The sequence below is a fragment of the Dryobates pubescens genome, chromosome 1 (genome assembly GCF_014839835.1).
Source record: "Dryobates pubescens isolate bDryPub1 chromosome 1, bDryPub1.pri, whole genome shotgun sequence".
In the NCBI taxonomy this organism is placed as follows: Eukaryota; Metazoa; Chordata; class Aves; order Piciformes; family Picidae; genus Dryobates; species Dryobates pubescens.
The window spans coordinates 61,379,155-61,401,352 of record NC_071612.1 but is presented as its reverse complement, the minus strand read 5'-3'; the positions used below and the strand labels follow the sequence as shown (position 1 = coordinate 61,401,352).

At 43.1% G+C, this 22,198-nt stretch overlaps 1 protein-coding gene across 1 annotated transcript; it reads left to right on the top strand.

The window, feature by feature from the left end:
- The first annotated feature begins 802 nt into the window (after window positions 1–802).
- On the top strand, window positions 803–21,951 carry NOL8 (nucleolar protein 8). The gene is made up of 17 exons (XM_009907625.2): window positions 803–854; window positions 1,850–2,033; window positions 2,175–2,237; window positions 3,002–3,080; window positions 3,387–3,534; window positions 4,469–4,537; window positions 5,731–7,659; window positions 8,903–9,019; window positions 10,491–10,610; window positions 10,924–11,008; window positions 11,873–12,014; window positions 14,816–14,899; window positions 15,641–15,891; window positions 18,252–18,378; window positions 19,215–19,285; window positions 20,330–20,412; window positions 21,415–21,951. Exons 2-17 carry the CDS (start codon window positions 1,895–1,897, stop codon window positions 21,463–21,465), a joined length of 3,558 nt encoding a protein of 1,185 aa, XP_009905927.2. The 5' UTR covers window positions 803–854; window positions 1,850–1,894; the 3' UTR covers window positions 21,466–21,951.
- Window positions 21,952–22,198: the final 247 nt, after the last annotated feature.

Here is a 22,198-nt window from a genome sequence, read left to right as displayed (position 1 = left end):
TCCAGCCTTTACACCTGACACGGGAACGGACGCCTGGAACCACGCACCCGTCAGCCGGCCGATGCTGCCCCAGCCCGCCCCGAGGCATGGGCTGAGGCTCACAGGTGCCAGCGATTGCCCCGGCGGCACCCTACACGCCCAGACAAGCAGCCGGCAGCCCTCTCCGCCCGCGGAGCCCAAAGCGGGCAACCCAGCCCGCCCTCCCCTCCCGTCCGGTCGCAGAACCCAAGGCGAGCAGCCCGCAACCCAACCTACCCGTCCGTTTGCAGAGCCCAAGGCAAGCCGGCAGCGCAGCGCAGGGCAGGGCAGCGCAGGGCAGCCAGTCCCGTCCCGTCCCGTCCCGTCCCGTCTGTCCGCTGGAACAGAAGCTTCCGCGCGCCCCGCAGCTTCGAACCGCGCGCGCAAAGCCGCCCGGCGGGCGCTACCACAAGCGCGGGCCGAGCAGGGGCAGCCTGCCGCGTCGCCCTCCCCCCTGGAGAAAGCACAGAGCGCTTCCCAAGACCGTAACCCAAGAGTAATAGAAAAAGCCCTATTTTACTAGCTATTTTTTTAATGTGTTTTTGCTTATACCTTGCAGAACATCCCTTTACTTTCCTCCCTGGTTAGTTACGCCCAAGCCGGCAGCAGTCCCTGCACGCAGCTCCTGTGCTTGCAGCATATTTGTCCGGTTGGAAACAGGAACCTGAAATTGACAGAGCTCTCAGCCCCCAACGGCCCAGGCGGAGGAACCTTTTGTTCCCGACTGAGGGCTGGGAAGGGATGCGAGGCGGAACGTTAATGATGTTGCGCCACGAGACGCGCACATGGCGGCGATGAGGGAGAGTTACAAGGTTTCATCTCCGGAACTATTCCAGGTCAGATTATGTGGGGCCCTGAGCAACCTGTTGTAGTTGAAGATGTTCCTTCTGCACGCAGGGAATTTCGACTGAGTGAGGCCTAATGGTCTCTTTAACCCAAACTATTCAGCGGTTCAGGGGCGGTGGCTCTCGGGGGCTTCTGCGGGCACTTCTACTTCTTCTGGGGGCTGGGGTTGGGGCTGTGGGTGGGTCGCTTGGAAAGTTCTTAGGCGATATTGTTAAGAGCCGCTCACGCTTACTGTCATGCACTCAGTGATGCGGTTCAAAGCTTTAAAAAGGCCCCAACACCTGAACTCTGATTGCATATAGCAGTGCAATGACTGCTTAGAGCAGTTCTGGCACAGGACTGGAACACGGTGTCTTACCCACTGCAGAACCAAGGCACACTCTTCTCTGAAGGTTCTTGATGGAAGACTGTGGTGGTTTAGGCTGGGTGCTGGCCCAGATGCCACTACGCAGGCCACACCTGGGAGGTCCCAAGGGGTGGGCCCAGCCCAGGGGGGTGGTCACGGGGACCAGGTATTCCATTCCCATAATGCCCTGCTCCCCTATAAAAAGGCCATGTGGGGGGGTCTTCACTTCTTCTTTCGCCCCCTGCTGCTGCCTAGGTAAAATGGCGTGAGCTGCCTCCCTTGGACCTGCCCAGGCCCAAGGCTAGGTTGGGAGGGGGAAGAGCCCTGGGTGGGGGTTGGGTGTACCCCCAGGTGGGGATTGGGATGTTCTTGGGTATGTTCTGGGATCTCTCTCTTTGTCACGGTGCTTGTGGGTCTCTGTAAAACTTTCATTGTTGTTTATTGTTGTTTTCCTATTTAAACTTTCCCTCACTTTTGCAATCCGTTTGCCTGAGTCGTTATTTCTGCCTGTGGTGGGGAGGGGACCTGCCCCAACCCATTACAAAGACTTCTAGTGGAACAGTTTGTTCCTAATCTGGCATTTGATTGTGTTAATTCCCGCAGCCTACATGTTAGTGAACTGTTACTCTTTTCTTGCAGAAAAGCAGAGTGTGCCTTACAGGTGTGACAGCTTGATGTTTCAACATGGAAAAGGAACAGCTTTCAAAACGTGTCTATGTTGGAGGGCTTGGCCATACGGTTTCTAAGGCTGAACTGCAAGAAAGATTCGGGAAGTTTGGGCATGTTTTGGATGCAGAGATCATTACCAGAAAAGATGAGCAGGGTAAAAGTTTTGCATCATTCTCTAAAAGTGAACTCGTTTTTTCCATCTGTAATGTGAAATTAACTATTTGCCTCAGACGTGTAGTTTTAAGGGGAATGCTGAAATTACAAAGAAATTAACAAAATGTTTATCATTGATCAGGCAACCCTATGAAAACTTTTGCATACATCAGTGTCAACATTTCTGATGCAGACCTTAGAAGATGTAAGTACATTGATTTTTTTCTTTTAAGTGATTTATTATTTTTCATCTGAGGTGCATCACTGATAATGGATTTAATGTTGTCAAATCAGGATGTGAAGGCAGAGCCTGTTTTATCCTGTTGTTGTGGGTATTCGGTTTTGTTTAAGCTGCAGTTTAATGGAAGTTGCTTTGCTGGGGTTTTCAGTAAGTAGATGTAAGCAGGTTGAAAAGACTCCCTGTGACTGAAATAGATGATTTATGAGTTTGTTCAAACTTTTTAATGAGAATGCATAGAAAATATGCTTCAAATAGTTGGATTACCAAACTAGTGGTAGGTTCATAAACCCATCTCTGTAATATGTAGCAGCAAAATGACAGGTGAAGATACCTCTACCTGAAGAGAGGGTTTGGTGATGTGCCCTTTTATGTAGGGAATGATGCCATTAGGAATGAGAACGCTGAAGTACAGAAGTTAAGTAGAGAGCAGCCTGTTTGACACTAGGGTAGAAAATTCAGAGTATGTTTATCTGAGTTTTCAGGTTTGTGCTTGAACTGAACCATCCAGACCTGAATAACTTTTTGAGTCAGAACTTGAATTCTGGATGTAGACCTTCTTTTTTTCAAGATTTGGGTATTAGGCCTTTCACAGTCAAACTAAAATCAAGTGAGTAATGAGGTATGAGATCATGCTATAGAAATTTGAAACTATCATAGAGGGAGGTATAGTGAAGTCTAACACATGGTTATTTGTAATGTAGGAAGTTTCTCATCTCTTTGTTTTACAGGCATGTCAGTTTTAAATAAAACTAAATGGAAAGGGGGGACACTGCAAATTGAGCTGGCCAGAGAAAGCTTTTTGCACAGGTACAAATCAGTTTTGAAAATATTATTTGTGTTGTTAAAGATACACTTCTTCTGTTTATCTGAGCATGTTATGGCTGTGCTTTCATCTGCCACACTCTTACTCTTTCTACTGTTCATTGACTTTGGTGCATTTTGATGCATGTTGGATACTGTAACCTGGTTTGTATCGTTATTCTCTTAAAGGTGGCAGATATTTTCATTCCTTAAGCAGTGAATGGTTACTGTGCTGTGGGAGAGAGTCACTGCCAGCTACAATTTAGCACACAGGCAAATGTTTTTTCATATAAGAAATACTCTTTCTTACAGGCTTGCTGTGGAGAGGGAAGAAGCAAAGCTGGAAAAGGAAAAGCCACAGAGAAATGACAAAATGTGTCTGTTAGAATCAATGAAAAAAGCTGGAGTTGCAGATTTTCACATGAAAGCAGTACCAGGTACAGAGGTGCCAGACCATAAGGTATGGTGGGGTAGATGTATGGAGGATTAAAACACAAGAAAACAAAATGAAAAACTCAGAATTGTGCACATGCTTGTTACATCTTTATGTAAACAGGCTTTTATTAATGTGTCAGTCCAACTTAGGAAAAGTAGTTTGCAGAAATACCTTAGATGTTGAATGCTTCTGTTCTTTGTACTGTCATCTTTTTCATGTTAAATGAGTAAATGCTTTGTTACCCACTTATGTTAGGAATATCTTTCTGCCTCCCCCCCCCCCCCCCCCCCCCCCACCCCCCCTTTAAAAGCATGTAAAGAGAATGTGTGTCTTATTTTTGTACAGCATGTTAATTTTTAACAGCTGGGTTGTCAGGTTCCCATCTTTGTGCTTCAGCACACTCAGGATCAGGGTCTACATATGTTTACAAAAGTAAGATGTATAATAAAATCATTCAGTGTGCAAATACAGGCAACAAAAATATTAATTCAGAGTTTTCAAAATTACTAGCTAAGCACAGAATGTTTTTGGAGGGTGTTGAGAATTTGCAGTTGTGGGGTTTTTTTATTGACAAAGGGGAAAAGGGCAAAATAGTAGCAGTCTTGTCTGCGTATTTACCACTCTTAATTTGTAAACCAGAAGCCTTATATTAAAATAGTGATTGAAAAGTAAAGAAATTTGATTCTCTATTGTTACTATTTATTTGCCAGCTGTAGATATTTGGGGTTTTTTTTGGTTGGTTGGGTTTGTTGATGTGGGTTGGAAGAAAGAGACTGCCTAAGTTGCACAGTACCTATATATCTCCCTTAAGAGAAGGAACAAAACCAATTTAGTCATAAAGAGCTCTTTATTAGTGTTTCTGTTATCAGAGAATATATGTTGTGTTTTCTTTCAGGGTTACTTCCATTTTTTTTGTTTTGTTGTTGGTTTAGCACTAATTATTTTCCTTTTCTTTTAGAAATGGGTTGTTGGTAAATTTGGCAGAGTCTTGCCTATCCTTCACCTGAGGAATCAACAGAAAAATAAAATATCCTTTTCCAGTTGGTTGGGCATAGACACAATTCCCTTCTTTATTTTGTCATATGGGGTAACATTTGCACACCTTGAGCACTGTGTCCAGTTCTGGGCCCCCTCAGTTTAGGAAGGATGTTGACTTGCTGGAGCGTGTCCAGAGAAGGGCAACAAAGTTAGTGAGGGAACACAAGCCTTATGAGGAGAGACTGAGGGAGCTGGGCTTGCTTAGCCTGGAGAAGAGGAGACTCAGGGGTGACCTTATTGCTCTCTACAACTACCTGAAGGGAGGTTGTAACCAGGTGGAGGTTGGTCTCTTCTCCCAGGCAACCAGTACCAGAACAAGAGGACACAGTCTCAGGCTGTGCCAGGGGAGGTTTAGGCTGGAGGTTAGGAGGAAGTTCTACACAGAGAGAGTGATTGCCTGTTGGGATGGGCTGCCCAGGGAGGTGGTGGAGTCACCAGTCACCATCATTGGAGGTATCACAGTAACTAAGGTTGGAAGAGACCCCAAGGATCATCAAGTCCAACCTGTTCCAACAGACCTCACAACTAGACCATGGCACCAAGTGCCACGTCCAATCTCCCCTTGAACACCTCCAGGGACAGCGACTCCACCACCTCCCTGGGCAGCCCATTCCAATGACGAATGACTCGCTCAGTGAAGAACTTTTTCCTCACCTCAAGTCTAAACCTCCCCTGGCACAGCTTGAGACTGTGTCCCCTTGTTCTGGTGCTGGTTGCCTGGGAGAAGAGACCAACCCCCTCCTGTCTACAACCACCTTTCAGGTAGTTGTAGAGGGCAATGAGGTCACCTCTGATCCTTCTCCAGGCTCCAGGTGTTCAGGAGGAGACTTGATAGGGTGCTTGGTGCCATGGTTCAGTTGATTAGGTGGTTTTGGATGATAAGTTGGACACAATGATCTTGAAGGTCTCTTCCAACCTGGTCTGGTCTATTCTATTCTATTAATGGTCTTGATGGCTCTGTCAGACTTGATTTACTGAATCCCCTAAGTAAATCTTGCAGTAAGCTTGTGTGATTTGAGTAAATTTTTTTTAGACTCCAATTCAGTTGCTTAAAGGCTTATGGTTATAACATTAAAAAGGACTTTTTGTTGTCCTTTCACACAGAATTTGGCCTGTTCATAAAGACTGGAGTCTGCTTGCTGCAAGAATCATGTTGGTTTAATTCCCTTAACTCGAACTAACATTGTGAAATATGACCCATCAAAATATTGCCATAACCTGAGAAAGCTGGATCCAGACTTGACACATTTAGCTCCTGTATCTGAGCTTACTTGGCACTTGGAAGTGGAAGATGACAGCATAAGCAAGAAGAGGCGAGGAGAGTTCCCTGTGACTAAGAAGCCACTTAAAAAAATGAAGCCGCTGGGCAGTGAGGCTGTGAATGGAGCAGGGGTTCTTTCTTCTAGTTGCCAGTCACATTCAAAAAGCACAACCTCACCACAGCCAGATCAAAGATGCAAACCCAATGAGAAATCTAAATTGCCTCTCTCAAGGAGTCCTAATAGTAAAATATCAGGAAGAGGTTTATTATCAGATAAAAGCAGTATTTCTGGAGTTGCAGCTCCAAATAATACAGGTGTTTCTGATAGTGACATTGATTCTGAGGAGGAGATCAGAGTAATGGTAGAGAGAGAAATGCAGAAAGCTGATCACATTGAGGCTGAAGATGTTGAGACTGAAAGTGATCACTTGGAAATTGTTGGGGATAATTTTAAATTAAAATACAATAGTCACTGGTCCTTAAGTAATTCAGATGCCATGAAGAAAGCTAACAAAGGAGGTTATAAAGAGACTGTGGAATGTGATAATGGTTATGATTCAGCAGATACAGATGAAATTATTGCTGAAATTAAAACTTCAGCTCAAAGTAGCAGGAAAACTGCAATTTTAGAAGATTCTAAGCAGGTGACAGTGGAAAATAAAGAAACATTAACTAAGAAAAAATGTGATTCACCCAATGGCTCCTCACTGAAAACCTGCCATGTGAAAGAATACTTTGAAAGAAATCAGAAAATGAAAAAGTCCAAATCTGGTGCCTTGCAGAGTACAGCAGTTAACAGCACAACAAAGGCAACTAGTAGTGAAAGCTCCTCCTCAGAGCCTGAGGACGAGGAGTCTGACATCAGCTCCAATTACGAATCCATGATGCAAAACTGTTACCGCTTAGACCTTACATTAGATGACTTAAAAGCATTAGCTACTGAAAACTCTGGGACAGCAGCAGAAGAATCAGATAGTGCAGAGAGTTCTAGTCAGCATGGTGTTGAAGAAAATTCTACAAGTAATGTAAATAACCCAAAAATTTCTAAAGCTTGCCCTGCAGTTAAAAGAAAAAAAAGCATCTGTCCTGAAGATGTAGTTGCTGAGATATTAGCAGGGGAGGAGAATGTTGGTGAAGAGAACTCCAAGGGACAAGCCAACTCAGGTTTGAAATACCAGCCCTTCAGGGGGATAGGGTCCCTTTGTGACAAAGAGTTCAGTCAGGGCAGCACTGGTGTGAAGAAGAGGTCTGGAGATGGTTTAGGTATTAACACTTCTATTTCTTATGGTGGGGAGGAGTCATCCCAAAACCAGGCTGAGAACCACTCATTGAATTCACTTGAAGTCAGCAGTAAAAAGAGACAAAATCTGCATTGTGAACAGCACAAGCCATCTTCTGATGCTGCCCCTGTAGCAGAGAAGAGAGATCAACCTGCTTCCTGGCCATGTTTAGAAGGAAAGGACAAAGATGCGAGTTCTTTACAAGGTTGCCAAAATTCAGAGCCTGGAGATGCTGTTTCTAATACTGGTCAGAGTGAAGATGAGAGCAGTGACACAGACAGTGATGCTGCATTGCCTCTGAAACGGCTGAAAAGCCCAAAACTGCTCTCGACAAAACTGAAGCAGGATGGAAGCAACAAAAATCCAGAAGGCAATGCTACTAAATGTGAGGGTGGGAAGACAAGCCTTCTGCAAAATAAGGAGCTTTGTCTTCATGCTACAGCTTCAAAGGAACCGAGTACACAAAATAGACAGTTGCAGGACAACCTGAGAAGGCTGGCAGCTCTAGAAGAGAGGCGGAAAGAGAGAGAATTACAGAAGAAACTCATTCAAGGAGCTCTTTCAAATCTGGTAATTACAATCAACTTGTATCTGAATAGCATGCACTGAAAAGGGGAAATGAATATGAAAATATGAAAAGGGGAAATGATGCCCTCTGGATGAGGGCATCGAGTCCATCATCAGTAAATTTGCTGATGACACCAAGCTGGGGGCAGGAGTTGATCTGCTGGAGGGTAGAGAGGCTCTGCAGAGGGACCTCGACAGGCTGGGCAGATGGGCAGAGTCCAAGGGCATGAGATTTAACACATCCAAGTGCCGGGTTCTGCACACTGGCCGCAGCAACCCCATGCAGAGTTACAAGCTGGGGTCAGAGTGGCTGGAGAGCAGTCAGGCTGAGAGAGACCTGGGGGTGCTGGTTGATGGTAGACTGAACATGAGCCTGCAGTGTGCCCAGGCAGCCAGGAGGGCCAGTGGCATCCTGGCCTGCATCAGGAACAGTGTGGCCAGCAGGAGCAGGGAGGTCATTTTGCCCCTGTACACTGCACTGGTTAGGCCGCACCTTGAGTACTGTGTCCAGTTCTGGGCCCCTCAGTTTAGGAAGAAGGTTGACTTGTTGGAGCGTGTCCAGAAAAGGGCAACAAGGTTGGTGAGGGGCTTGGAGCACAAGCCCTATGAGGAGAGATTGAGGGAGCTGGGGTTGCTTAGCCTGGAGAAGAGGAGACTCAGGGGTGACCTTATTGCTCTCTACAACTACCTGAGGGGGGGTTGTAGACAGGCAGAGGTTGGTCTCTTCTCCCAGGCAACCAGTACCAGAACAAGAGGACACAGTCTCAGGCTGCGTCAGGGGAGGTTTAGGCTGGAGGTTAGGAGGAAGTTTTACACAGAGAGAGTGATTGCCCACTGGAATGGGCTGCCTGAGGAGGTGGTGGGGTCACCGACGCTGGGGGTGTTCAGGGCGAGGCTTGACAGGATGCTTGGTTGTATGGTTTAGTTGATTAGGTGGTGTCGGATGATAGGTTGGACACGATGATCTCGAAGGTCTCTTCCAACCTGGTTAATTCTATTCTATTCTATTCTAATAGATGGGGAGTTAGATAGTTAAGAATCATATACTGGAATTTCTGATGACATTACCAGTGTTCTTTTGAGTCTATACAAAATGATGCCTACCGAATTCCTGGAATGCCTAGTCTAGAGTTAGAAGAGGAATAATAGATTCCTCCTTTCATATGATGGAAATGTCTTTTAGATACTTACATATGATTGTAGCAAGTATGTGATATGTTTGAGCTGACAGTTTCACTCTTACTAGGACAGACAGCCAGCAGGCAAGCACAAGCACATCGTATTCAATTCAGATGGGGAAAGTGAAGCTGAAGGAGATGGGATGGTGAAGGTGGATGCAAATTTGGGAAAAAGGCATGGAAAGGTAAGTGTTACTAGGAAAAAGTCCAATATTCTGAAAGGTAATTCTATATCAGTATGATTGTGCCTTTTATGCTGAAGACAAACTGACAGGAAAAAAAAAGGGTTTGAATTAACGTGCATGATTCTTGGGTTTTTGCTAACAGGAAACAGGTTTCAAATAACTGTGCATCTGATAAAGCTGGAGAACTTGGATAATGTGTAAACAGATTTGCATAAAAGATATTTCAACCTTGCTTAAACGAAAAAGAATGCTGACGTTTTATAGGCCTCACACAGCATTACTTTTGAAATTCCACTGCTTTTAGTCAAAGGAAGATTTGGCTTCAGTACTATAGAGGAGCTCTGCTCTTCCCGACATTGTGTACCAAGAGTCTCTGTTGATTTCTTTTAAAGAAATGCGGTATCTTCTCCTTGATGACAAGTGACAAGACCAGAGGAAATAGTTCCAGCTGTGCCAGGGGAGGTTTAGGCTGGATACTAGAAAATAATTCTTCGCAGAAAGGGTTCTCAAACGTTGGAGTGGTCTGCTCAGGGCAGTTGTGGAGTCACCATCCCTGGGGGTGTTCAAGCGGCGTGTAGACCTGGCACTTAAGGGTCAGTGTTGACCCTGCAGTGCTGGGTTGAGGGCTGGACTGGATGATCTTCGAGGTTTCTTCCAACCAGCTACATTCTGTGGTACTGTAATCTTGTGTTTAAAGTTTTGTTAATGGTACAAAGAAGTTGTGTGGGACTTTCTCTGTGGAGACAAGTTGGACTTGATGATCCTTGGGGTCTCTTCCAACCTTAGTTATACTGTGATACCTTACCCAAGACCTTGTTTAGCTGACTCATCCAGATCTTACCACCATACATCAGCCCAAAGAGCTGCTTTTTGCTGGAATAGAACTCGTATCATCACATGTTTTAGTCTTATCTCTGCTGAAGCTTTAAACTGTTGGGTATGCTTTTGTTGCATCTTTTTCCTCATAAGCATAGTAAGGTTAGGACAGTTCTCACTGTTTAATACAAAACCTTCTGTTCTCACTTTTCCTCACATTTATCGCTCTTTTTTGCATACCTATCTCAGACCCTGTATTTAGAATCCCTGCTCTGTATTATTTCTCTAAAAGAACCTCTAGATCTATGGAAATTCATTATAGAAGCCACAGATTGCTTACCTTCTGTAATCAGTGATATTTATCAACTGACATGAACTATGTCCAAAAAAGGTATAATTAGACACTGATATGTTAAAATTGATTTTCCTTGATGTAATCTGAAAACTGCATGTTTATACCTAACTCTCTCATATTGTAAAACCAGAGTTAGACTTCACATAGATACTGTGCCTGTGCTAAAATGTAATAGTCATAAATCTAAACCAGAATTGAACAACTGTCCTATGACATACAATATGAATGTTGAAGCACACAGATCAAACCGAGTTATTTTCTCAAACTACTTTTCTGTCTTTTTCTTTCCGTTTAACAAAGGATGAATCTGCTCCTAAAACTTCATGCAGACTGTTTGAAAGCAGTGAGGATGAGCAAGACGAAACAGACGATGAGAGATTCAAAATTAAGCCTCATTTTGAAGGCAAAGCTGGTGAAAAAGTGAGTGAACCCTTTATTGCAATTTAGTTTTCTTCTAACTCCCTAAAGCCAGAAGAACTGAACATCTAGGTTGGCGTTCTTGCTGAATAGGATTTTGACAGGCTTGCAATAGAATTATCTCAAGGAGAGGAAACAGTAGCCCTGGAAGTGTCTTGTGGAGTGAGAGGAGTTTCTCTGATGTTGCCGTATTAGAATTCAAAGAAATTTATGGAAAAGCCGTCAAGATCTAAAGATTATTAGAATGTTGCCATAATTATAGTTACTGAATGCTGATGACTTTCCTTTCCGGTGCTTAACTGTTGCACTCTTTTAGCTCTTGCAGTTGCAGTCTCGATTTGGCACAGACGAAAGGTTTCGCATGGATGCTCGATTCCTTGAAAGTGACAGTGAAGAGGAAGGTAAACCTGCTCAGGTTTGCTGGCTAATAATAACAGTAGGCTGTATCATGAAGCCTTCATTTTGGATGCTTGAAACAGCTTATGGACTACTGTTTCTTTGATTTCCTAAAGAAAATAACCCAGCTCTGCCGTGGCTGTACATAGTGTGTATATACATGTAGGTAGATGTGTTTCCTGAAAGCTTTATGTTGCGAGAGTGTTGGTAAGAGACTAAGACCCACTTGACTGATAAATCCACATTTGAACAGATTTTTGTAGTACAGAATGATACCTGAATGTGCTTCTCCGTGTTTTTCACAGCGGAAGTGGTGATTTATAAACTTTTTCCCATTGTGTTCATTTCAGCTGTGTTGTAGTCATCCTGCAGTCCACAGGTGATTTGGCAGTCTCAGAGATAAAGAATCTTCTTATCCTTTTTTTTTTTTAAACAGCAGAAGGTAGAAAAGCTGAAAATGGTGAAAAAAAAATAAATATTTCTTTTTTTTTTTTTCCCACCTACCAAAACTGAAATTGTTAGGCTAGTTTTCAAGATGCACAATTTGATTCAGAAACTTCTTTTTTTCCTAGTTCTGCTACCCCCGTGGTCGCTTTAACATGTTCTTCTGCACAGTGCCTATCAGTGGCAGAATAGTTGCACTGTTATGTGGTACAAGCAGGGAACAGGTTAAATAACTGATCTGATTTTCACATGAAACAGATGCCCACAATACTTCTAATAAAACATTTGCTGCAGTGTAAGGGACAAAGCCTCTTAAGTAGCTTGAAAATTAAGGAAGTGACATAGTACTGTAGTAATGTTATATATCACATTACTGGCTTACATCAGAGCAGGGGAAAACAATGTATTGATTTTCCTCTTAACAGAGACAAACACCTTGAAGGCAGATGAGGAAGAAGAGCTTGCTGCAGAGAAAAAGAAAAATCTGCAAATACTGGGAAGCCTCTTGAACATTGACCTGGAACGCTCCAAGCCAAATAAAAAAGCTACAAATGTTAAGAAATTCAGGTATGAATCATCCATTAGCAGAATGGTAGGAGTTTTAGAAAAGCATCATTTTGGCCAAAGTTTCACAACTAAAATTTCTGCCTAGCTTACTGAGAAAAGTATTTTCTTCTCCATTGTGTGCTTTTGAAGTCAAGAGTTCAGTGCAGTGTCCCAATAGATGACACAACTAGTAATTATTATTAGTTTGGGGAAAGAGCCATTGGATGCCTGCTTGAGTTTCTTCTAGCAGATTTTGAATGATCAGATGGTTGGGTATAGAAATTAATATTTTACTAAGTTCTTGTTTGTGTAAGATGTATTTCTGCTCTTTGTGGAGGCAAACTTAACGTGGCTTAAACAAAGAACCATGTGAGTTGGACCGTAGGTCAGGAAGTTAATTAGATTCTAACTTCTATAGCAGTTAATAAAGGTTTTTGCTTTCTCTGGCCTACAGGCAATGAGGATTTTGTTACATTTGCTGTTGGGCATGTTCTAGCCATCATTAGATGATGGGATAAGTTTGGAAATGTACTTCTGGAAGTTTGATAAGAATTGGGGCTGTTCAGCCTGGAGAAAAGAAGGCTCCAGGGAGACATTACAGTGGTCTTCCAGTACCTGAAAGGGGTCTTTAAGAAAGCCAGGAAGGGGACCTTTTACAAGGGCTTGTAGTGATAGGACAAGAGGGAATGGATTGAAGCTTGAGGAGGGCAGATTTAGAGTAGCTATTAGGAAGAAATTCTTTACAGTGAAGCTGGTGAGACTGGAATGGGTTGCCCAGGGAGGTCTTGTATGCCCCCTTCCTGGAGGTGTTCAAGACCAAGTTGGCCAAAGCCTTGAGCAACCTGGTCTAGTAGAGGGTTGGAACTGGATGACCTTTAAGGTCCTTTCCAATCTAAACTTTTCTATGAATCTATGATTTAACTATGCACTTTAACAGAAGCTGGTCTGTGGATTGAAATGGCAGAAGTTAGTAGTGTTAAGGGTAATGCAGTAATGTGCAATTAGTAAATTTTTTACTTCCAGTCCCTATTGGAATTGCATCAATTAACTGTTGATTGCCAAGTAGCTTTGTGACCCCTGTGCAATCTTATTTAATTCTATGATTTCTGTACAATTTTTAATGTATTTTCTAAAGACTAAGTGGAGGGAGAATAATCTGTGCAGCCCCAGAGGTTGTCTTGGGGAAGCTTTGTGAATGACCATGTCTTCTAATATGTAGCTAACAACATGCAGCATGTAACCATGTCAAAGCAGTTAATTTATGCCATAATGTGGTGGTTTGAGCCTTAACTGGCACTTAAGAGCTCAGATGGGGGCAAGGCTGAGAATCCCTCCCCCACTCCCCCTCCTCCTTCCCAATAGAGAGGGAAAAAAAAAAAAAAAAAAAAAGGAAGGGAAGGAGCAAATCCACCAAGAAATAATTTGGAGTCAGCTTGGAAGTAGAGAGGTCAAGAATTTTTCTTTTAAAAAAAATAAATAGATATATGTAGCAATAACAGGTAAGGTTCAAAAGGGTAAGGAACAACAATGGATGGGGGTGGGGGGCGGGGGAGGGGAAGAGAATACACAACCAGTCTCTCTGAAGAGGTGCAGAGGCAGCAGGGAGAAGGATCAGGCCTGACCATGTGGCAGAGAAGCAGAGAGCCACCAGCAGTCCTCGTCCAAGCAAAGGCAGAGCCCAAGAGAGCTAATGGTTGCAGTATCCTCCTTCTTATAGCCTCACTGCACAGGGAGGGGAACAGACTAATTTAGTTGCCCAGGGGTAAAACACCCTCCAGGGAGAGCAAAAGCTCTCACAAGTCCTCCCCGGCCCTGCTTCCAGGATGGGCGTAGCCCATCACACAAGCATTAATTTAGGGAGAGGAGGGAAAATAAAAAGATTACCTTCTTGCATTAACATCTTGCAATGTGCCATTGCAAAGCCACATTGCAGTGTGGGCTTTTGCTACACTAGTATTGGGGCCAGTCTAAACCTTAGACTGCTTTAGCTAAAAGTCTCTAAAACGTTTGCATTTTGAAAACTGGGCATAAATGTGGTTTGGTTTTCTTGGGTTTTGGTTGTGGTTTGAATTTACAGTTGAACTTTGAATTTCTGCAATGTTTGGTACCAGAAGAAATAGATACAGATAGATGTATGGAGAAAAGAAGGCTCTGAGGTGACCTAATTGTGGCCTTCCAGTATCTGAAGAGGGCCAAAAAGAAGGCTGGGGAGGGACTTTTCAGGATCTCAGGTAGTGATAGGACTAGGGGGAATGGAATGAAGCTGGAGGTGGGGAGATTCAGGCTGGATGTGAGGAGGAAGTTCTTTCCCATGAGAGTGGTGAAGCCCTGGAATGGGTTGTCCAGGGAGGTGGTTGAGGCCCCATCCCTGGGGGTGTTTAAGATCAGGCTGGATGAGGCTCTGGCCAGCCTGATCTAGTGTGGGGTGTCCCTGCCCACGGCAGGGGGGTTGGAACTAGATGATCCTTGTGGTCCCTTCCAACCCTGACTGATTCTATGTATTGATATGGATAGCAATACTGATACAGTTCCCCAAAAAATAAGCAGGTGAAGGTATAAATGTGCTCCTACTGCACAACACACAACTTAAGATCTATGTTTTAGACTGAATACTACAATTTGGTTAAAGCCTCTTTTATTTTATTTTCTGGACCCACATATGGACTGGTACTTAGGAAGTGCCAGTTAGGTTTAGGATTGATTTGAAACCTTATTTGGTGAAGAAGTCAGTGCAAATTTGAATCTAACTAAAGCTTTGGGGTAGCTTTTAGTTGAGCATTTAGAATGTCTCATGGTTTTTCTTTGCCTTTTTGGTTTTACAGAGATATCAATGCCCTCCGCTATGATCCCACAAGAGAAGACCATGCTGTTTTTGAAAGAAAACCAGTTGCTACAGAAAAAGAGAGGTAGTATTACAACTTGATAACTATAACTGTGATGTTTCTTCCTATGGAAGGATGGCAGGAGCAGAAGAGGGAGTTTGAAACTACGCAGATGGCTCTTTTTTTCTCTTTTGTTCTCTCTGTTCCCACTGAACCCAAGATACAGTGAGAACTGTGACCACTTAAAAACATGTCACATCATCTGCTTTCTGCATGTCATTTTCTGCCTTCCTGTCTCAGCTTCCAGCTATCCCTTTGCTTCAAGTTATGATCTTTTAATATTTGTAAATCTTTGAGGGGGGAAAAAAATAACTGGCTTTTTAACATTTCTTTAGCCAGAACTCTCTGCTAAAAATCTTCATTTCTGTGCTATCACACATGAAGTGAGGAGTAAGGATGTGGTTAATTACAAAGTAGACTTGTCGTGGCCTTTGGAGACAAACCTCAGATGTTTCCCCACTGCCTACTCTTGAACAGTGGGTAGATAGCAGGAGGTGAAAAGAAATGGGTCCCAAGTCTAAACCAAAATGGCAGTCATGCTGCACCAAAAAAAGTATTTCTGGCAATATGCAATATCCTATGGCAGAACCTGGAACTGCTACAAAAGGAGAGAAAAAAACCTCACCCAAACCTTAAAACTGAACCACTTACTAATGTGCTTAGATGAGTTTAGGAAGACATTAATAGCAAGGTTGACTCTTAGGGAACCTTTCTGTTAAAAATATGTATGTGCTGTGTTACTATGCTTTAACAATCTCGTTTCAGTAAAGCAAAAAGGAAGAAGAAAAGGGAAGAGAATGAGAAACGGCCTGAAGTATCTAAAGAAACTTACTATGATATTGCTGTGGATTTAAAAGAGTTGTTGGGATCTTCAAAGTGCCAATCAACAAAAAATGAAGAAATACCCTGGGACAAAGAGGATTTAGGCCCTGACGTTGGGAGTAACACAGCTCAGGAGTCAAGTGGCTTCATGTTTTCCTTCTTTGGAGACACGGAGGAGTTGAACAAAAAAGAAGGTAATAGCAGAACTTAAATAATAGTACTGCTACTAATGAATAGGTGATGTCAGGCACTGCAGAGTTCATAGAAATTCAGAATCCAGGGGAATTTCAGAAGCAAAAGTCAGTAATTAGGCAAATCATTCTGATCTCTTATACTTGCCATGGCTCTTATAGTTCAGTCACACTTCATTCATGTTTGCATCCCAGGAGTTTTGAAAGGGGTGTTTTGAGAAGGAACTATTACTGAATTATTTTCTCAACAGTGATGGCAAAATTTGTCACCCAATCTACATCTCAAATAATCAGGGAAGAAGATGATATACCAGTCGAATCAGCTTTCACATAAGCCAACAAGATTTTAAATACAAAGTGTGTTAATTGAGGTTCAAAAGAAAGTCTTGGAGCTGACCTGAACCTCCAAGAACATTCTGTTACCTGCTTCATTTTATTATTTTATCTTTAGAAAACTGAAACTGAATGACACATGGTTAGTGGCATGTTCTAGCAAGATAAATGTTATGAAAGCAAAAATTAAAACAATCAGAAACCAAGGCACTTCATGAGTGGTAATGTTGGAAATAAAAGAAACTGGGTGAAATTAGTAAAATTTTTTTTAAAGGCCCCAAACCCCCCAAACAAAAACAACACCCAAACTAATAATAAAAAGCCCAAACCCTCACGTTTCTGCTGACTTCAGAAAGTATTCAGTGTCATCTGACTGCAGTAATACAGGTTTCAGAACGTGTAAGAGAGCTCCAGAACAAAGTGGGAAATACCTGAGCAGAGATGTTCAGAGTTCACCAAGTTCTTGGCACTGAGAACCACGTGAGCAGTGCCTTACAGTTACTGTTAGGAGTAATCATACGTTTCTGTTGCGTGCGAGTGCTGTGTGGTGCCAACAGGGCTGCTGTGGTAGCTGCTGTGCTGACACCAGGATGAGTCTCTCTCCACTGCATGTATCTCGGTTGCTTTGGTGATTTTCTTTGTAGATTATTTATGTTGTTATTTGTGTTTAATCTGACTTAAGATCCTATGTGTCACGTGGAACCTGTGAAGGGAGAACGTGTGGTTAGTCTTTTTCTGAGCACAAGCTATGGGTGCTTGGAAACAATTTAAACTTGCAAATGCTCACTTTTTGCCAAAGGAGAATTTTCTGATCTCTTGAACAAAATACTGTTTTTATGGTTTATGTTCTAATGAGTCTTGGATTTGGCAACTGTTTTATATTGCCAGAGGGAGGCACTACAGGAGCATTCTCTGGTCATCCAGGCAAGTAATGTGCACTACACTAGAAGAAAAGGCTACACTAGGTTCATAACCTCAGTCCTTTTGGCAAGGTGAAGTACTAAGGGTTCAAGTACACGTTGAAGTTACTATGTGTAAACAGGGTTTTTGGCAACTGGCTCTGTATGCTATAGGCAGGAATATCTATGTGACAATAACACAGCTTAAACACACAGAATAAGCTTAAGGCATTGTGAGTTTCTTTGAAAAGGAACTCATTAAGATAGTTCAGAGTGCAAGAAAGCTTTTATTCCAACTTCTGCAATCCACAGATAGACATAATGACTCACAACTCAGTTGATAATGATTGTTAGGTTGGAGTGATTTGATAGAACCCTGGACCCTAACAACAAGCTTTAGAAGGACTCCTGCCCTTTTTGCTTATGCTGTAGTATCATTAGAGAAATTTGAGGGTAGACTTAAAGCATCAGAGAAAGCAATCTAAATATTTACTTGCCCAGAATGTGACAGAAAACCTGAGAGGGGAATCTCAGAATGGCTTAGGTTGAAATGGATCTTAGAGAGATCATCTACTTCAACCTGCCTGCTGCGAGCAGGGATGCCTCTCAACTAGACTCGGCTGCTCAAGGCCTTATCCAGCTTGGTCTGGAATACCCCCAGGAAGGAGGCATCCACAACCTATTCTCGAATCTCACCACCCTTCTACTGAATAACTTCTTCCTAATATGCAGTCTAAACCTCCTCTCCCTCAGCTTAAATCCTTGTCCTATTGCTAGACACTCTTATGACAAGTCCCTCTCCAGCTTTCATGTAGGATCCCTTCAGGTATTGGAAGGCAGCTATAAAGTCCCCCCAGGCTCGGCTGAACCACCTCAGCTCCCTCAGCCTATCCTCATAGCAGAGGTGCTCCAGCCTTTGGATCATCTTTGTGGTCCTCCTCTGGACTCAGTTCAACAGCCCTGTGTCCTTGACACAGTATTTGAGGTGGAGTCTTACAAGAGCAGAGTACAGTTTCTGTCCTTAAATCTGTCTTTTCCAATGGAAGTGTTTCATTTTGGAGTAGAAATTGTAACAGCAATTAGGAGAGTAAACTGAATTATTTGATTATTTTAATTGCAATATTGTTGCAGAGCCTTACGTAATTGAATCAATCAAACCTGTAAAAGTCGCATGGCAAGAAGATCCACGTTTTCATGACAGCAGCTCTGAGGGTGATGATGAACCAGAGGCATCAGAGAGTGAAAATGACAATGAAATGCAAGTTATATTTGTGTTTGTTGTCTGCTTAGTTGTAGTAGTTTGATGCTATGAGAGTATTAACAGCAGCACTCGGGTTATGGGAAACTAATCATAGTAGTATCATAGTATCAGTCAGGGTTGGAAGGGACCACAAGGATCATCTAGTTCCAACCCCCCTGCCGTGGGCAGGGACACCCCACACTAGATCAGGCTGGCCAGAGCCTCATCCAGCCTGATCTTAAACACCCCCAGGGATGGGGCCTCAACCACCTCCCTGGACAACCCATTCCAGGGCTTTGCCACTCTCACGGTGAAGAACTTCCTCCTCGCATCCAGCCTGAATCTCCCCACCTCCAGCTTCATTCCATTCCCCCTAGTCCTATCACTACCTGAGATCCTGAGAAGTCCCTCCCCAGCCTTCTTGTAGGCCCCCTTCAGATACTGGAAGGCCACAATTAGGTCGCCTCAGAGCCTTCTCTTCTCCAGATTGAATAGCCCCAACGTATCTTCAGTTCCACACCTCTGATTAGTGGAAGTGTTCTTAGTAAACCATTCCTTGCTGCACCGAATGTAGTAATCAAAAATCCCAATACCACCCTTGATCTGAAGTTGAATCTAACAGCTGAATTTCTAGTTCAGTGCATGAGAACTTAACTGGGTAGTGGGTTTGGCCAATAGTCAAATATATATGGAGTTTTCTTAAGAAGGGTTTATTGATAGAAGTGCATGTTTGGTTCCTATGGAGTAGTGGTTTCCAATGCATCCTGTTTCTCTGAAGCATTACAGCTTTCACTTGTGTTAATGGAATTTGACAGTAACTTTTATGATGCTGTAATTCCTTTGGTTTTGTCTAGGTTTTTGTCTTTACCACGAACAGACACTAGTAGATTTTTCTTCTTCTCCAAAGGTGATGAACGTCTAAAAGGTATAGCAGAACTTACTCCTATTTTTTAAAGCTACTGACATTTAATGACAAAAATCCCCTGTCTAATTAATAGTGTTCTACAGTGAGAGAATAGAGCTGCAGGTTTCCATCACTACTTGTGGTTTAAATTGTGATAGCACGTCCCATGAGAAATGCCTGGTAAAATAAATGCTGAACAGCTGCCTTGCTTTCCTGGTTTTGGATAATTGCTTATTATGTAGCTGGTCTTCTAGGGCTTACCAAAAAAAAAACCCCAAAATCACTTGATAACTTACCTAGACATTTTGGATCCTTTCAGACATATATGACCTTTACATTTTCTGTTTTTCTGGTGTGGTCATGAAGAATGTTGATTCTTCTTATCAGCCACATATGCCTACATGGTTCTTGGTCCTAAATAAGCCCTTTGGTTGTTTCTTTGTGAATATAACAAATGTCATAGTTGAAAATAAACACCAAAAAAAGCAAAAAAAAAAAAAATTACAACAAATAACACACACCCCTCAAAACCCCCAAACAGACACAAACCCACCAACCTACAGGCCACTAAAGTCATTGCTCTTGATATTTCAAACAAAAAAGTTATCAGGACAGCCTTAAAATGATGCCACTTTCCTGAGACATGTTAGGTCGCTACCATTAAATGTATGTGTCAAGGTTGCTGTGTTCATAGAGTTACTGTACTGAAATCTTCCAGCTTATCTGATGTACAGTGTGTGGTAGAACTGTGCTCTGATTCTTTTGCAGGCATGAACTTTCTTGGGAGACATGGGATAAAGGTGCTGAGCTTTTCACGAAGCATATGCTGCTTCACTGCAGTTTATCTTACAGCACACTGAGGAGGACCGCTGCTGCCTTTCAGTTTGGCAGCACACAAAGCTGTAGTGCATAACATTGGAGTTTGAGCCAGTTATGTCGGGGGGCAAGACAGAAATACTGAAGACAAGACCTTCTGATTTTATTGCTGTGTTGCTCATAAGCTCTGTGAACAGCAGCATATTCAGAAGTGTTTAATCATATTAATTTGTTCTTTGCTTTGTGCAGAGGGCCCCAGGTTATTTTGTAGGTCAGTAGACCTCAGTGAAGACAGAGATGGTTGGGATGAGAGACGTAGATTTTTGCTTGAGGTGAGTATTTTGCCATCTGTTACTTGGTGACTGCAGCTAAAAGCTCAGCAGGAGGAGGGAATGTGTCTGCTTATTTGCTTCATTTGCATTTAAAAGTAATTCAAGACCTTTAGAAGGACTTGAAGTTTCATAATTGCCAAGGAGCTACAATTTTGTAGCGTGGCGTTGTGTATAATGTCATGTTGTGATGTCCAAGCAGGTAAATTACTGAATCTCTGCATTGTACAGAGAGGGACCTGGGGGTGCTGATTGACACCCGCCTAAACATGAGCCAGCAGTGTGCCCAGGTGGCCAAGAAGGTCAATGGCATCCTGGCCTGTATTAGGAATAGTGTGGCCAGCAGGAGCAGGGAGGTCATTGTGTCCCTGTACTCTGCATTGGTTAGGCCACACCTTGAGTACTGTGTCCAGTTCTGGGCCCCTCAGTTTCAGAAGGACATTGAGACACTTGAAGGGGTCCAGAGAAGGGCAACAAGGCTGGGGAGAGGCCTTGAGCACAGCCCTGTGAGGAGAGGCTGAGGGAGCTGGGATTGTTTAGCCTGGAGAAGAGAAGGCTCAGGGGTGACCTCATTGCCCTCTACAACTACCTGAAAGGTGGTTGTAGACAGGAGGGGGTTGGTCTCTTCTCCCAGGCAACCAGCACCAGAACAAGGGGACACAGTCTCAAGCTGTGCCATGGGAGGTTTAGACTAAAAGTGAGGAGAAAGTTCTTCACTGAGCGAGTCGTTCGTCATTGGGATGTGCTGCCCAGGGAGGTGGTGGAGTCACCGTCCCTGGAGGTGTTCAAGAGCAGATTGGACGTGGCACTTGGTGCCGTGGTCTAGTCGTGAGGTCTGTCGAGACAGGTTGGACTTGATGATCCTTGGGGTCTCTTCCAACCTTAGTTATACTGTGATACTGTACGGGACCGGTTGCTTCAGTGCATGTAAAAAATGTGTTTGAGACAAAGAGATGAAATGAGAAACTTCTCAAAAATCTGTGTTAACATTTAAAATATTTTCAGGAATGCCGGAAGAAGCATAAGGATGCAAGGAGGAAAGCGAGAACAAAATGATAAGTCTTTCTTACCTTACTGGTCAGAAATGTTTCATGTTTCTTCTTTGAAGAAGTTGCAGAAAAATGTTACTTTGAAAATTTCAGTATTTCAAGCATCTGATAGGAAAAAAACCATTGGAAAAGACTGTTAAACTTTGTTCTAAATAGGTATGGATTTATGGTGTCCCAGCTTGTACCAAGGCTTTGGTTCTTTTGTCTGTATGAATGTTACTTGCTGCTCTGCAAGGTTTTGGAGAACTTGATCACATGAAAAAAGACAACACAGGACTATTTTGCTGTGATCTCTGGTCCTGGTGCTGAACTGGGTTGAGAAAGTAGCTCTGTGTCTGTAAGACTATATAACCTGTATCCTGTCAGTCATAATGAGATTCCTTCACAATCTCTTGGGATGCATTATTTCCCGAGTAAAAGTGGACCAGAAGTTTATGAACATACATACAGAATGGGGAAGGTGTATGAAAGGGGTAGATTTGTATTTCTTCACAAGGATGATTTTTCAACATTTTGATTGAATGTGTAAATTAGTGACTATTAAAACTAAATATTGCTGATGGTGTGTGCTTGTTGAAGGAATGTTATTTTTACATCTACCATCTTATTCTTGTATCCGTTTGGCCTGTATACTGCAGAGGACCTCTACCCTCAGCAGCCACATGCAAGCCCCATCCCTCCCCTGCCCTGTGCTCACCTCACCAGGACACTCTGATGCATGGCCTGAACCCTTTTGTAGG

Excerpts from the sequence above, each read along its gene's own strand:
- NOL8 (XM_009907625.2), top strand. The coding sequence starts at position 1,895 with ATGGAAAAGGAACAGCTTTCAAAACGTGTCTATGTTGGAGGGCTTGGC. Across the intron at positions 10,611-10,923 it reads AAGGCAAAGCTGGTGAAAAA|CTCTTGCAGTTGCAGTCTCG; the intron begins GTGAGTGAACCC and ends GCACTCTTTTAG. Across the intron at positions 15,892-18,251 it reads GGAGTTGAACAAAAAAGAAG|AGCCTTACGTAATTGAATCA; the intron begins GTAATAGCAGAA and ends ATATTGTTGCAG.